Raw genomic sequence first — 17,620 nt, forward strand, 5'->3', positions numbered from 1 at the left:
GGTGCCAAAAATATATTTGGGAATTAAAAGAAATTGTGATTTCAATTTCCTTTTATAATTGTTATGTTTATCATGTGATTTAATTATATTTTGAAATTTGAAGGATTGAAGGAATATTTATTTTAAATTATTGTTGATTTCATTGATGGATTTGAAATTGATAGAATTTATATCAATGGATTTATGCTGGTGATATTAAAGAAAAATGTGGGAATGTGAATTTGAAAAATGATATAATTCCTACGGTGAATTTTAGAAAAATTGGGTATTTTAATAATAAACTTGGTTATTTGTTTTAGATGCACTCATACAGTACTGGTGTTCTATACTGTATATGTGGATGAGTGCGCAATTTATAATGTCTCCTGTGAGTTGCCATTGGACCGAGGGCATGCAAGTTTGATATTGGCCATAAGCTGTCCCCCTCCATGGCCAGGATGACGGTTTAAGCAGCGGCGCTGTCGGGACGCCGAAGTGACCATATGCAAGTTTCTTTCTTTAACCTCCCGCCGGACGGTGTTCGGGATGCTGAGTATTGTAGGACATCACTGGTATATAGTGTGGTGCGTCAAGTATTATTTTTTTGATATAAATTTCAAATCGTAAAGTTTTAAAGCCGTATTTAAATTAAATGTATTTAATTTGTTTATTTACCTATTTCCAATTAGTATTTTCTAAAATGTATTTATTCATAGTTTATGTCACTTATTTTAAATTAATGCTTTTAAAATGTATCTTGCCATATTTTTATTATATAGATTGATTGAATATTTCAAAATGAATTTTATAATATATATTTTATCACTTATTTTACATGATTGTTTATAATTATTTAAATTATATTTTTGACACTTTATTTTGATTTATTAAATCAAATTTTATGAATTATATATTGAATTTTACTTTTATGTTATATTTCTTTAATGCAAGTATTTTAAATTATTTTATTGTATTTTATTCGTATTTGGATTATGTAATTATTTATTAAATTAATTATTCCTTGAGTTTTGGGGCATAAAAGATTGGGTTTTGCGAAAATGTTTTAAAAGGTAAACCTTTCCAACGGAGTGAATGGTGAGGGTTTTGAGAGAAAATATTATTTTCAATTAATTATTATTTATTTACTTATTTATTATTAATTAATCAAGTGAACTATAATTATCGTTACTATTATAATTGTACAGTAGATAGGGTCACTCACTGAGATGATTAACATCTCATATTTTTTTAAATGCGTTCCCCTAGGTACAAGGATTGGTAGACGTTTGTCCGGAGCGAGCTTAACCTTCGTTGCTGTCGTATTTCGAGGAGTTCTCTTTCTTTTCATTTATTTCTATTGTAATATTTCTTTCCATCCTTTATTGTATAACTTTCATACTTAATTGTACCCTATGATGCTCTATATACTGTATTGGATATATTTTATTAAATACTGCATTAGTTCCCTGTTTAATTTATGGAAGTGCTGATTATTGTGGAATTAAATTGTAGTAGAGTGGAGGAATAAGGCCGTATATATATAGAAGTGTGTTTTCAGTGCAGGGAATTTGTGGCAAGTCTAACCCTTAGGGGAGGTTCTGCTGGATTTTCCATTGGAAGGTCCGGTAGGGTTTCTCTGGGATCAGGGTTTGTCTAGGATTCCGGTGAGATATTTTGGATGGGTCCTGACATGAATGCATTACAAGATAAAGATATTTGGGTAATTTGGGTAAGATTCCCAATACATGAAGGAACGGTACCAAATAGCTCATTTCGACCTAAGTCCAAATTACCTAGCGATCCTAATGTGGAAGATTTCCCTTTATTTTGTTGTCATGGAGATACAACTGCTGTAACTTCCTCAAATTTCCTATATTAGAAGGAATTGCTCCACTCAGGTTGTTGAATTCTAAACGAAGCTTTAATAAGCCACTCAAGTTAAAAATTTGATATGGAAGTCTACCTTGAAGTTGAGTTCCTCGTAAATCGATATTTTCAAGTGAATTGGAGAGATTTCCAATAGATTCTGGGAGTGATCCATTCAAAGGATTATTATTTATATCCAAATATCTTAGCTGGTGGCACTGTGTCAAAGAAGTGAGGAAGTGAGGCTCTCTTTGGGTTGGATTGTTGGTCAGTTGATTGATACCTATATTGAGAATATTTAGATACCGAAGGTTGCCTAACGTTATGGGCACAGGTCCGCTGAAGGAATTATTAGATAATTCCAAGATTGTGAGCATTGCAGCATTAGAGATAAAATCTGGAATTCTACCACTAAATTGATTGGAACGAAAATAGATTCCACTAAGCTTAGGAAAGCAAGAGTCGGGGAGCTCTGAAATATTTCCAGACAGATTGTTTTTTGAGAGATCGAGAAATTCTAATTTGGAAAGATTACCCAAAGAAATAGGAATTGTGCTAGTCAACTGGTTTATTGGAATACTAAGGTACTCAATTTCAGAAAAGCAACCGATGTTTGTGGGTAGGCTCCCTGTCAATCCATTTTCACATAGCTTGAGTTCCTTGAGATTTCTACAAAGGCACAAGCTAGTTGGAATATGACCACCAAGTGGATTAACCAAAAGATAAAGTGTTTCTAGTTTTGGAAACATACGACACATATCATTTGGAATACCTCGAGAAATACCATTGTATGAGAGAGCAATAACTTTTAAAGTTGAGATATTGAAGACAAAGGAAGGAATGGTACCTACCAAGTTGTTGTACTGTAGAATAAGTTTCTCCAAACTGCTTAAGCTTTGTCCATTAATGGTTGATGGTATGCTCCCTTCAAGTTGATTATCTCTCAAGTTCAGCTTTCTTAAACGATGCAACTTTCCGATCATTTCAGGTGTCGGATCTCGAAAGTTGTTGCTACCAAGGTTTAAAGTGCGCAGGAAGGACAAGTTTCCAATATGAGGTGAGATAGTGCCATATTTATTCATATATGACATATTCAAGGCACTCACACGTTGGTGGAGAAGACTGCAAGAGACGCCAACCCAATTGCAGAAACTGGTGTTGCTGGGATTCCAGCTACTAAGTATTGGGCTATTTGAAGGCAACTGGATTTTGGATTTTATGGCTAGTGATGCGAACATATCTGTATTGTTGTTTGTTTTAGAAGAAGAATAAAAAGATGATGATGACGATAATGCACATTGGAATATGAAAATATGCATCATAAGGAGTTTAAGAAGTAGAATAAGAACAGAGATTTCCATTCTTGATATGTTTATACTCTCCGAGGATTTTTATCAATCAACTTAGTTCGAAGTAGTGTTGAAGAAACTAGGACTAGGCTTAAGAAATTTTTAACCAATGTCGTAGATTCAAAGTCATTACTATTATTATTATAATCATAATCATGGCTATAACTTGAATGTAAAACTCAATAACATAATACAATTTCTAAACAACTATGCATTAAAAAAAAAAAACATTTACACTTTTTCTTTGGGATCATTTACTAGGCATGCAGATTCTGAGTCACCCAACTTTACAAAAGGGAATTTGGTGATTTTTTTTATTCTTTTTGCTTGGAACTAATATTACTAGTTACCGATCGTATGTCAGGACCCGTCCACAATCCCTCACCGAAACCCTGGACAAGCCCTAATCCTAGGAAAATACCACCGAACCTTCCAATAGAAAATCCGACAGCATCTCCCATAAGGGAAGGACTTATCACAAAATTTACCTGCACAAAGATACACTCCTATATGGTACTACCTTATCCCTCCCACCTTATTACAATAATCTCCACAGTGGCAGCACTTCGATAACAATTTATATATAAAACACATACGTATATGTATATGCAATAGGAATAATCAACTAAATAAACAACCAATTATACCTTTAATCATTCACGTCCGCCCACACCACCCACTGATTGCCGTACATTTCAAATACATTTCAATATTGTGTTACAAAATATACCGATGTGTAATATAAGAAGAAAAGTAAAACAATCATCACATCAAGATCATTCTCATGATAAAAATAGTACTAATATCATCTGTCATATTTACTCGAAGGTAATCACTTGTCGTCCAAGAACTATCACATAATCACAGCTGTACTAAGGACTATCTCACCTGCCCAAAGGCTACCACTTATCCAAGGACTATTATACTTGCCCAATGGCTATCTTCCTTGCCCGTAGGCTGTGATACTTGTTCAGATATATCATATGCTAATAATAATCATAGAAATAATAAAAATAATAAAAATAAAAATAATAATGGCAATAAAAATAAAAATAAAATAATAATAATCATAATGATGATGATAATATTAGTAATAATGAAAATAATTGTAAACAAAATTCTTATAAATAATAATTGTAATATTAATAACGAGAATAATATTAATGATAAAAATGACAATAAAAGCAATTAAGTATAATGCTAGAAAATCAGGTTATGAATAGATATAATAATACGAGATCAAATAATAATTTAAAATTCAAAAAAATATTATCAAATATACACTCGTATCAGGGGTACAAACGATACCCTCTATCATGTTGTGCAATCCATGATTCCAGTTGTTGCTAGCACCCTGCTACCAATACAATCTGGGGTGGTTGCCTAGATTGCCCGTCCAATCCCCTGGATTCGTAGGCAACATAGTTACGAGGCTAGCTCTTCATGGACCACATCGGATCGTTGTCCCCGTATGGTGTGATACATATAAATATAGTATATATATATATATATATATATTCAAAAGATACTTGATGCACATACTATATACCAGTGGTGTCCTACGGTGCTCAGCGTCCCAAAGCACCGTCTGATGGGGAGGTTAAAGAAAGAAACCGGCATACGGTCGCGTGGCATCCCATCGCGCCGCTGCTTAAACCATCATCTCGGCTATGGAGGGGGGCGGCTATGGCCAATATCAAACTTGCCTGCCCTCGGTCCGATAGCAGCTCACGGGAGACATTACAACCTGCGCGCTAATCACATCCACATCCACCTGTGTGCTAATCACATCCACAACTACAGAACACCGGTACGTGTATGGTGTATCGAAAACCAATAAAAATATTTTATAATATTATAAAATTTGAATTTTTATATAATACACTTAAAATTATGCACTTTTATCAAATTCACAAAATTTCATGCATAAATAAATAATTAAACACATAAGTATAGTTTCGTCACAATAATTCAATGTAATCAATTCCGCAAACCTTTAAATTAATTCATACTAAATGTCAATAGAATCACATACAATTCCACAAATAATTAAACATATACAGATACATTCTATTAGCTGTCATAACTTCACAGTAACCTCACAGTAAAGTTAACAATAATTTAACAGCAGTTTAAAATCTACAGCTTTCCAAATTTAAGAAACATTAATTCAACCCATATTTATGCAGTTCAACACAATTGGACATCATCAATATAAATAGATATTATTTAAACATCAAACATACATTTTTCAGATTACCACTTTAAAATAATATTATTTTACCCAAAAATGGCATCTTTCAAAATACTCAATCACAATTCACAAATAAGGTGTCAAATGAAAGCTGAGGAGACGATGAGTGTAAAACCAACCTTTGTTCGGCTCGAAACAGTCGGAGTTGGCCGGAAAATGGCCGAGAAGTTTCGGCCGGACTCCCCCTCCACTCATCTCACCAATGGCTTGGAATTTTGGCAAGTGGATGTCATTTTGGAATCAGGGGGTCGAAAACTAGGGGGAGGGACCAACCTCACGACTGGTGGCCACCGGAAAGTCGACCACCCACCACCTTGCCGACTGTTGGCTTTGGGCGTCGTCCGGTTCGTGTGGTCGTGCGACGGCCGAAAGAGGTGCAGCAGAGAGAGAAAGAGACCGACGGGAGTGAGAGGGAAGGAAGAAAGAAGAAGGAAGAAGAAGAAAGAATTGGAGGGAGGGGGCTGTGTTTTTTTCCCACGTGGGGAAGAAGAAAAAAAGAAAAACAAAAGGAAAATAAATAAATAATATATAAAATAATATTAATATAATATAATAAAATAATAATAATAATAATAAAATAATGTAATATTTAATTCTCTGAAATGTGGCATTTCCTTGTCGTGACATATGGCACCCTTTATAATGCTACATGTGGCGTTGCTGTTCACGCACACTTACATATCGATGAATAGTAATAGCTGTCTCGAAAAAACTTCACAGGTCTGTAACTTTCCAACCATGTGTCCAAATCGAGTGTGCCACTAGTCCACGAGCTCGTATCGACGAGTACTTCACAATCATACATAAGTCAAAGCTTAATTTTGCAAGAATAAAAAGCCAACCTCGGACAGTTCGGACCTCAACTTGTTTTACTCATAACTTTCAAACCGTAGCTCCGTTTTTTACGTGCTACTAGTCTGCGGATTTGGATCGATGCGTACTTCGTAATCGTACCTTGGTCAACCTAGAATTCTTACCGAGTCAAAAAGTCAAAATTTGACCCTTCTCGGTCAACGATGGTCAACTTGAGAAATTTTTGGTGTACTTCGGGACGGGGTGTTACACCGAAGGCCAATTTTTTAGCAAAGATCCAGAGATGACTTGACTTGACCCTTGATCTTTGAATTTGAAATTATTTTATGATAAAGTGACATAATTGTTTTGAAAAATAAGTTCATTATATCGTAAATTATTCATCTTTTTTTTTTTTAATTTTATTTTTCATATTCGGTAGCTAGCTAGGTAGATGATGAGAATTAACGTGAACAAATTAATTATGCAATTTAAATATCTAGGGCTTAGTTTGGCATTATTATAGTTTTTAAGAAAATCAACTTTAGCTGTCTTGCACAAAGAACCAGCCCTAAAAATAAGTGGTTCAATGTTTGGTAAATAACAATTCAAAATTAGAATTTATGTTCTAGTAAATAACAATATTTAATTGATGTTACAATAATAATGAGTAATATGTACATGATTTATTAAATCTCTAAACTTGTAGTATCATATTTTTATTATTATATGTAACATATATTACAAAATATTAAATACTTTTCTTTTTCATCACAACTAGAGTAAATGTTTAAAAAAAAAAAATACTATTTTAAAAAATGTTGATAATAACATAGTTCAATATAATACTAACTACTACGCGAAAATTGATATCTAGCGACACTTACTTAGCGACGCTACGAAATAAATGCATTTGAAAAAACAAAACCGCGACTCTAAAGTTAACACGTCAGTAAAAATTCAATAAATATACGACCTATCCTAAAACTGTCGATGTCAAACGGTCACTAAAAATAACAACACGTGACACATCCGTTAAGAGTCGTTGAATATGCAGTTAAACAGAGTCGCCTTTAATACTATGCGTATATTTTATTTGAATTGTATTGTTTAAATGCTAGACTTATGAAAAATGATTAACCATCCACTTATCTATATTTACATGATAACAAAATTTAATTATACGAGGTTGTTGTTTAATTATATAATTTTTCATGTATAGTTTATTCTTGAAATATCTTAAATAGTATTTTTTTTTTAAAGATATTGGTAACAGGCGATGGACAAAAATCATTACGAGTCGCCTGTTTCTTTTTTATTTTTTATTTTTAAATCAACTTGATTTTCTTTAAAACTTCAAATAACCAGTAAAAATATTTAAGCAACATAACTGAGCTGTTTTTTTTTTTTTTTTTTTTTTTTTTAAATATAGATAACAGGTGATGCACAGTCTTCTTTATGCATCACTTGTTCTCTTTTTATTTATTTATTTTTTCTGTTCTTTTAATCAATCTAATGTTATTTCAACTTTAAATAACAGTGAAAATATTATAGCAACATAACTGAACTGATTTTTTTTTTTTTAATAAAAAGATATTGGTAACAGACGACGCATAGGCTTCATTGTGTGTCAACTTTTTTTTTTTTTTTAATCAATCTAATTTTATTTCAATTTCAAATAACTAGTGAAAATATTTAAGCAACATAACTGAGCTAGTTTTTATTTTTATTTTTATAAATATAGGTAACAGGCGACCCACAGTCTTCTTTATGGTTCACTTGTTCTTTTTTTTTTTGGTTCTTTTAATCAATCTAATTTTATTTGAACTACAAATAACTAGTGAAAATATTAGAGCAACATAACTGAGCTCTTTTTTTTTTTTTTCTTAAAGTTTTTGATAACAGGCGACGCACATTGTGCATCTCTAGTTAGTAATAGGCGACGCACATTGAAAATAAAAAAATAGCTCAATTATGTTGCTCTAATATTTTCACTGGTTATTTGTAGTTGAAATAAATTAGATTGATAAAAAGAACCAAAAAAAAAAAAAGAGAACAGGCGACGTTTAAAGAAGTTTGTGCGTCGCCTGTTACCTATATTAAAAAAAAAAAAAATAGCTTAGTTATGTTGCTTAAATATTTTCACTGTTATTTGAAGTTGAAATAAAATTAAATTGATTAAAAAAAAAAACAAGCGACGTGTAATGACGCCTATGCGTTGCCTGTTACCAATATCTTTAAAAAAAAAGAAAAAAATAGCTCAGTTATGTTGCTCTAATATTTTCACTGGTTATTTATAGTTGATATAAAATTAGATTAATTAAAAGAATAAAAAAGAAAAAAGAAAAAAAAGAAACAGATGACGTACAATGAAGCCTATGCGTCGCCTGTTACCAATATCCTAAATATTGGTAACAAAAAAAAAAAACTAGCTTAGTTATGTTATTTAAATATTTTCACTAGTTATTTGAAGTTGAAATAAAATTAGATTGATTAAAAAAACAAAAAAAAAGGTAACAGGTGATGCGTAGTATATATCTGTTATGTTGCTTAAATATTTTTACTATTTATTTGAAGTTGAAAGAAAATTAGATTGATTAAATATATATATATATATATATATAAATATGAGAACAGGCGACATGTAATGAAAGGTCTGCGTCGCTTGTTCATTTTATCTTAAAAAAAAAAAAAAAAACAGCTCAGGTATATTAGGTTATTTGAAGTTGAAAGAAACCAGATTAATTTTAAAAATAAAAAATAAAAGGCAACAAGCGACGTGTAACGAAGTGTTTGTGTTGCCTGCTCATATGATAAAAAAAAAAATAAATAAAAGAAAAAAAATACTAGCTTGGTTATATTGATTAAATATTTTTACTGGTTATTTGAAGTTGTAAGAAAATCAGATTGATTAAAAAAAAAAAAAAAGGTACATGCGACTCGGAATGAAACTTATGCGTCATCTGTTCCCTTTAGAATGGGTCGCCTTAAATATCTAGCGAGCTATGTATCATTTTATGCGTCGCTTGTTATTTCAAAATAAAACAAAAAAATTTAATCTATTATAAATTTTAAATTCAAATAAACTATCATTGATACCCAAAAACCTGAAAGTTCATCTCATTGAACATACATACGTCAAGCAATTGGACTATAAGTCCTTGTTGCATTAGATCAATTTACAATTGGTATATCCTATCTCAAATTAGGTCGTGAGAGATGTGTTTTTGTGTTTCGTGTATACACATATATGTGAATAATTGAAAAGAGCATTGATAGAACTGTTTTTTGTTTTTAGATCAATGGAATTGATGTTTATTGGAATGCTACGTGAAAATATTTGTAGATGAAATTTCAAAAAACTAATTAAATCTTAAAAATAAATTTTAAATACTAGGATATAAACCGACTCTTTTAAATGCAACTGCATCGCCTGTTCTTAAAATTTTGGAGACATAACAGGAACATTTATGAGAGTCGCATATTTTAAAAGCAAATGCAATTTTTAAACTCAAATAAAGTACAAAATCCTATTTAAAAGGTGAAAAAACATAAATAAAAGAACAGGCGATGCTATCTGAAGACAATGCGTCGCCGTTTCCTCTAATTTGTTAAAAAGAAAAAAAAATATAATTTAAGAGACTTGCATGTTGAAGTAGAAAATAAACCATACCTCCAAATTTGTTTTAAAGAATTAAAAAAAAAAATAGGCGACTCTAAAATTGTTATTGCTTCGCCTGATCAGTTGTCACGTCTAACCTTTAGCAACACACCTTATTTAAATGGGTCGCTTGCTTTGCTATTTTTTGAAAATTTTTGGCACGTATTAAAATTTTATGCGGGCGTTTGAATACCATTTCTTTTCACAAAATGGATGTTAGTACACTACCTAATAGATGTTAGAATTGAAAGCAATCTCAGAGAGACTTGAAGAGTGGGATATTTCGGGTTTAAGTTTCCATTTGTCTGCGTTGCTGTTTGGAAGTTGGATTTCTCTGTGTTGCCCTCATGGTTAGCTTGGCTTCTTTTTTTTTTTTTTTTTTGTCTCCATGGTTTCGATGAGTTTCTTTTTTCTTTATGATTGGCGGTGACATGTGGTGGGTTGGATTATTTTTTATTTATTTATTTTTTCATTATAACCAGAGATTAGGTTCGCTAGGTTTTCTTAATCTTGCTTTTGTCGATAATTTGTTTGTGATATTGTTTGACATTGTTCTGCTTAGATTTGTAGGGAAATGGATAAATCGTGGATAACAAAAGATAGAACCTCAAGCGATTTTGCTAAGGGGGTGTATGAATTTTTGAAATTTAGCATGGAGAATGCCAATGATTGTAATGCCATAGGTGTCCTTGCATGCAATGTGGGAATAAGAAAATCCATACTATTAAGGATATTAAAGGCCATATATATTAGAATGGGTTTGATGTCAACTATCGGAGATGGATTTGGCATGGTGAGTCATGTACTGACATTATGTTGATGAGATGGGGTTTACATGTGTTAACTTTGATAAAATTGGATATAAATTTGACCCATTCATCATGGCTTCACAAGTTCAACAAATATCTTATGTTGAAGATCAACTTGATTCGAGATGGTCTGTTGTTTTAACTCCACCATGACATTGTACTTTTGTTGAAGAAGAATTGGTTGAAGAAGATGTTCTTGCCGATACTATGATGGCTCACAATCCATTTGCCATACAATTGCCAAGTGTTGATGAAAATGATAATGAGGATGAATGTGAGAATGACTATATTCGTAATGACTGTGAGGGAATATGGATAAACAATATCTTCTAAATAAATTGGTACGTATATTTATTAACTTATGTTTTAAGTAATATTTATGACATTTATTATTATTTATTAAATTATTTTTTTGATTCGCTTCATTATGTGTTTTCCACTTTTAATTAGGAGAAATATGTTTCGCCAAATCTTAAAAGGATAATATTCTACTAAATTACAAAATTAATAATGATTAATATTTTATTTATTTTGCATAAGTGTTAATAATTTTTTTAATTTATTCATATGCAGTATAAGGGTGTAATCTCATCAACAAGAGGACATCAACTTCCATATCAATGAGTATGGAATTTAATTAATATTAAATTTGTTATGAAAAAATACAATAGTTTACAAATTATGTAAAAATATGTCAATGAGATAATATTTAATTTATTTGATAATTAATTTGTTATGAAAAAATATTTATTTTAAATTTTTGTATTCTAATTATTTTGGATGGAGCTAGTTTTAGTTTTTTTTTTATATTTTAATTATTTTTATATTTTTACTATTTTAATCACTTTTCACAAAATTAAAAAAAAAAGAAGGGGTGATACATTAATACATAACAAAGTCGTCTAACATATTTGGCGACCTTTAATTTGCTATTTTTAGCGACTCATATATTTCGCAATGCTTTAAAAAAATTTGTTAATACATTTTTAGTGATAGTGTGGTGAAGCGTCGCTATAAGTGGATTGTTAGCATGCGTCGTTAAAAGTCAATATGCGTTGCTAAAAACTCAATGATGGGCGACTCTTCTGGTTCGTTGCTTAAAATCTATCTGAGTCACTAAAAACTTAAAGATAGATGACTTTTATGATGCGTCGTTAAAAATCAGTATGCATCACTAAAAACGCAAAGATAGGTGACTCTTATGGTGCGTCGCTAAAAATATATTTGAGTCGCTAAAAACTCAAAGATAGGTGACTCTTATGATGCGTCGCTAAAAATCAATCTGAGTCACTAAAAACTCAAAGATAGATGACTCTCATGATACGTCACTTATTGTTTTATGACTTTAGCGATATAACATTAGGCGACTCCGTGCGATACATCGTTATTTATTTTGTGCGATGCATTTATTGCGTCATTTATCAATGCGATTCTAGTAGTGAACAGATTCAGGATAAAAATGATATGAGGATAAAATTGGTATTTTATTTATGGATAATTAGAGAAGCAAAATTCAGAATTTCAAAAAACAGTCTTTTGCTGCTCTCAAAAACCGCTACCAAAGATTATATATTCTTGTATAATTAGAATTTTAGAATCTTACCAAACACTTAGAGTAGTTTTAGATTCTTTGATAATCGATTTTGAAGTTTTAAAATCAATCCCAACTGGAGCCTAAGAAGTAACAAAACGATATTTTGAATACTGGAAGAATTGAGTCGTATTAACAAGTGAGCTTAAATACAATACATGAGATATATCGTGTTTATTACACTCCAACCATAAACAATTAAGCTATACATGAAATATAACTCCTATATATATCACTAATCTTATTTGTGTTATACTAATAACCCAATTATTCAAATATTTAAGATAAAGATAAATTTTTTTTGCAATTTCAAACTAACTGCCTTTCAAAACAAAATTATCAAAATACCCTTTATTTATCACATTCTTCTCCTTTCTTTCAATCAGGATTAGGAAACGTAAACACCAACAATGTTCCAGGGAATTTTCATAATTTCTCTGAGATTGGGGGAGAAGAAAGGGATTTAGTTTGAACCTTTTAACCTTTTAATGCAATAATTTCTAGCCCTTGATAAGGGCAAATATGTCAATTCAAACATACCTAATTGAGGATTATTTGTTGAGGGTGATTGTGTCTTTCAATTTAAAATTTATTGTTAAGATATTTTTTTGTTTAGATATATTTTTAAAAAAACAAACATTTCATCTTATAGTTTTATATTAACACTTATTACTTTTAATAAGTACTTATGCCCTTTTAGATATAAGTGAAAAAAGCAAACAGGGCGCGTTCATGACGAGGTCGTTACTTTCTCTAATAGGTTTGGAATTCAAATCCCATAGCTCCATGCAAATATATACGGTTATAAATATGTATATACATAATTTTATTCTATATGTTATTATAATCTATGTAACAGATTGAGTTTTCTTTGATTTGTATTTTCGAAAGAACTTTTTCAAGTTTCTGAATTTGGGGGTTTTTAAGAGTTGCTGCAAATAATTTGGAAGATCTGAAAGGCAACTCAATTTGGTAATAAACATATTTTGTATAGATGATGATGCATATTGGAATATTAAAGTACTGTTTATGGAAGATGATTAGAAGAAAGCAAAGATACCGTTCTTTCTTTTTTCTTTTTTCTCTCTTTGAGACTTCAAATCAATTAGCAAGTGCCGGAAGAAACTCGGACTATGCTATTTGAATTTTATATTTCTTGTTTTGGAAAGTTGGAGATAGCTGGATTTCATGTATAAAAAAGTCATTACATTTGGACTATTGGGCGAAGGCCATATGTCAGGACTCATCCAGGATCCTTTTTCGGAACTCTAGACAAGCCCTAATCCTAGAAAAACCCTATTGGATTATCTTATGGAAAATCCGGCAGTATTTCCCCTAAGAATAAAATATGCTCCAAAAATTACTTGCACGAAAAGGCACTCCTATATGGTACCACCTTATCCTTCCCACCTTACTACAATAATTTCCATAATTTGCAGCACTTTGATATCGAACTACATAAAAACATATACAAGATAGAAATGAACTAATAAGTAAAAAACAGAAATATACATTTAAACATTCATGTCCGCCCATACCACCCATTTAGTACCATACTACATGTTAATATCGTTTTACAACATTCTAATACATAACATAAACAAGAGAAAATAGGACAATATTAATAATAGTAATATTAATAACAATAACACCATAACTTGCCCGTAGGCTTCCACACTTGCTCATAAGCTTACCTACTTGCCTAAAGGCTTATATACATGCCCGAAGGCTTACACACTTACTCGAAGGCTTCCGTATAATAATAATAATAATAATAGAAATAATAATGAATGATATTGATAATAATGAGTAATAATAATAATTAAATAAATAATTAAATAAAATAATAATAACAACCATGCTAGTAACAACCATAATAACAATAATAATAATTATAGCAATAATGAATAAATAGATAATAAAAACATCAATACTGACAATAACAACATTAATAATAATAACAGTAATTACAACAATTAATAATAGCGACTCTAATAATGATCGATTATATCAATGATAAATAATAATAATAAAAATAGTGACAACAAAAATAATAATAATGAAAATAATTGTAAATGAAATCATGATAAATAATAATAACAAGAATAATATTAATAATAGTACTGACAATAAAAGCAATTAAGTATGTTGGAAAATCATATTATGAATAGATAAGATAATATAAGGTAAAATAATATTCTAAAATTCAAAACATATTATGAAATATACACTCGTATTGGGGTACGAACGATACCTGCTAACATGCTACCCGGTCCATTATTCTAGCTATCGCCGGCACCCTGCTACCAATACAGTTCGGGATGGTTGCCTAGATTAGCCATCTGGTTCCCTGGACTCATAGGCAACATAGTTACGAGGCTAGCTCTTTATGGACCATATCGGATTGTTGTCCCCGCATGGTGTGCCATATACAAACATAATATAATATAATATACATACATGTACATATATTTATATAAAGATACTTGAGTTTATTTTTGTTTTATGCCAAATTTCTTTAATACAAGTTTATTTATGATTTTATTTTATTTTATCTTATGATATCTTATTCTAAATTTAATAATTGGTTTTTAAAGCGTTTCCAATGCAAACTTTGAGTTCTAAATTATTATTGTATTTTATGAGCATTTTAATTTATTGCATTTTATTTATTTATTTAATTAATTATTTGTTGATTTTTTGGTGTATAATATGTTTGGTTTTGTGAAAATGTTTTAAAAAGGAGACTTTTCCAATTGAATGGAATGGTGAGGATTTTGAGATAAAAGTAAATTTTACTTGTTTACAATTATATATTTACTTATTTATTATTAATTACTCAAGTTGATTATGTTATTATTATTATTACTATTATTGTATAGTAATTTATAGTAGACTGGGTCACTTACTGAGATGATTAGCATCTCATGTTATTAAATTGGTTCCCCTAGACCGAGGTTAGTAGATGTTGATCGTCTGGGGCAAGCTCGACGTGTTGGTTTGTTGCCTAATTCTAAGGAGTTTTCCTTTATTTTCCTTCCATCTTGTATTATTTCTTCCAGTCTTTATTGTATTAATTTTATATTCATATTCAGATGTATCTTATAATGCTCTGTATACTGCATTGGATATGTATTTATATAATATTGCATTGATTCCCTGTTTACCATTTTGAGGTGCTGTAAAAACTTATGGAGTAAATTGTAGTAAGGTGGGAGGAATAAGAGAATATTGTTAGAAGTGTATTTTCTATACAGGGAATTTTATTGTAAGTTCAACCCTTAGGGGAGATACTGCCAGATTTTCCATTCGAGAGTCCGGTAGGATTTCATTGGGATCAGGATTTGTCTAGGATTTCGGTGAAAGATCTTAGATGGGTCCTGACAGTAATAATAATAATAATAATAAATGATAGTAACAATAAAAATTATAATGATAATAATAATAATAATAATAAAAACAATAATGAATAAATAAATAATAAAAACATCAATAATCATAGTAACAATTAATAACAATAATAATAATTACGACAATTAATAATAGGGATTACAATAATAATTAACAACAACATCAATGATAAATAATAATAATAATAATAATAATAAAAATAATGACAATAATAATAATAAAAATAACAATAATAATAAATAATGAAAATAACAATAAAAAATAATCATAATAAATAATAATAAAAAATATAATAATAATACTAATAACAATAACAATAACAATATTGATAATAATAATGATGATTATAATAGTAGTAGTAGTAATAGTAATAATAATAATAATAATAATGACAATAATAAATAAACAAACAATAATAACAACAATAATAACGATATTAATAACACCAATAATATTAATAATAAAATAATAACAATAAAGATAATTAAGGATAATATTAGATATCAAATCATGAATAGATAAGGTAACATAAGATAAAATAATATTTTAAAATTTATGAACATATTACGAAATATGTACACTCGTATAGGAGGTATATATGATACCATATAACATACTACACGATCCATGATAACAGCTATTGCCGGTACCTTGCTGCCAATACAATCTAAGAATGGTTGTCCATATTGACCATTCGACTCCCTGGACCCGTAGGCAACATAGTTACGGGCTAAGCTATTCATAAACCGCATTGGATCGTTACCCCCGTATGGTGTGGTACATACAAACATAATATAACATAACATACATATATATATGCACACACACACATATATATATATATATATATATATATATAAAGATTACTTTATGCACCATACGATAAACCAGTGGTGTTAGACAGTACTCGTTATCCCAAGTGCTACTTGATGGGGAGGTTAAAGAGAACCTGTAAACAGTTACCTAGGCATTCCAATGGCATCGATGCTAGCAACAGTCATCCTCGCCATGGAGGGGGTCGCTGATACTCACTGTATAATACTTGCTAACTCTTAGGTCCATGACTCCCACTGGAAAATCCTATAAACTTGAGCGCTAAAAACAGATACAATACAGAACATCTATACTGTGCGGTGTATCAAAAACCAAAAAAATCTGATGCACCTTACTATATACCAATTGATACGAACCTAGGACGACCTGCTCCTAAACCCGTATTATATTAGCCCGGATCTAATTATGTTCAAGTTCTAATGGTCACCTTGACCCCTAACCAACCTGTGATTAAAAACCTTGGTATATAATGAAGACACCACAATAGGTGATGGAAGGCTTATTGATAAGTCACACTAAAACACTCATTCACTAATGGTGTTTTAAGTGTTTAAAAAAACAAAGAGAATTCAATCTCAAAAATAATTTTCTATATAAAATTCAAGCTTGATTTCTCATTGAAAATAAGCTTTTGAATAGGCTTTGAATGAAAAAAACAAAACCCTAAAAGTATTAGGAAACTTCGGCCAACATAGAATCCAATTAGGAAATTACCTAATTTCACACCTTTTCCTAATCTAATTTGGATTAATTAATTCCTTTATTTTGAATTAGGAATTAATTAATTTACAATGAAAATAATAACTTTCCTAAACTTATTTGTCCAGCAAAAAAAAAAAAAGTAATGGTAATTTCCTAAAACAAAAAGTAGAATCAAATTAGGAAACTAAAATAGTAGCTTTTTGACTAAGTTGACTTTGACCAATTTTTGACCAATTTGAGCTCCAAATCAGCTTCAATATGCTTTTTAGGATGCCAAATAAGCTTATTATGGAGTCCCACACGTTGCCCTTGCTTGGAAGAAAGAGAAAAAGCAACTCAGCAAAATACAGTAAAGCCAGCACAAAATACAGT

General features: G+C 30.3%; 1 protein-coding gene across 1 annotated transcript; it reads right to left on the minus strand.

Annotated features, from left to right (window-relative positions):
• Positions 1 to 1,781: 1,781 nt before the first annotated feature.
• Positions 1,782 to 3,206, minus strand: LOC107423530 (LRR receptor-like serine/threonine-protein kinase EFR). The gene has a single exon (XM_016033104.3). The coding sequence runs from the start codon at positions 3,204 to 3,206 to the stop codon at positions 1,782 to 1,784; it is 1,425 nt and encodes a 474-aa protein (XP_015888590.3).
• Between the last annotated feature and the right edge of the window lie 14,414 nt (positions 3,207 to 17,620).

This window comes from Ziziphus jujuba, chromosome 3, assembly GCF_031755915.1.
Source record: "Ziziphus jujuba cultivar Dongzao chromosome 3, ASM3175591v1".
NCBI lineage: Eukaryota > Viridiplantae > Streptophyta > Magnoliopsida > Rosales > Rhamnaceae > Ziziphus > Ziziphus jujuba.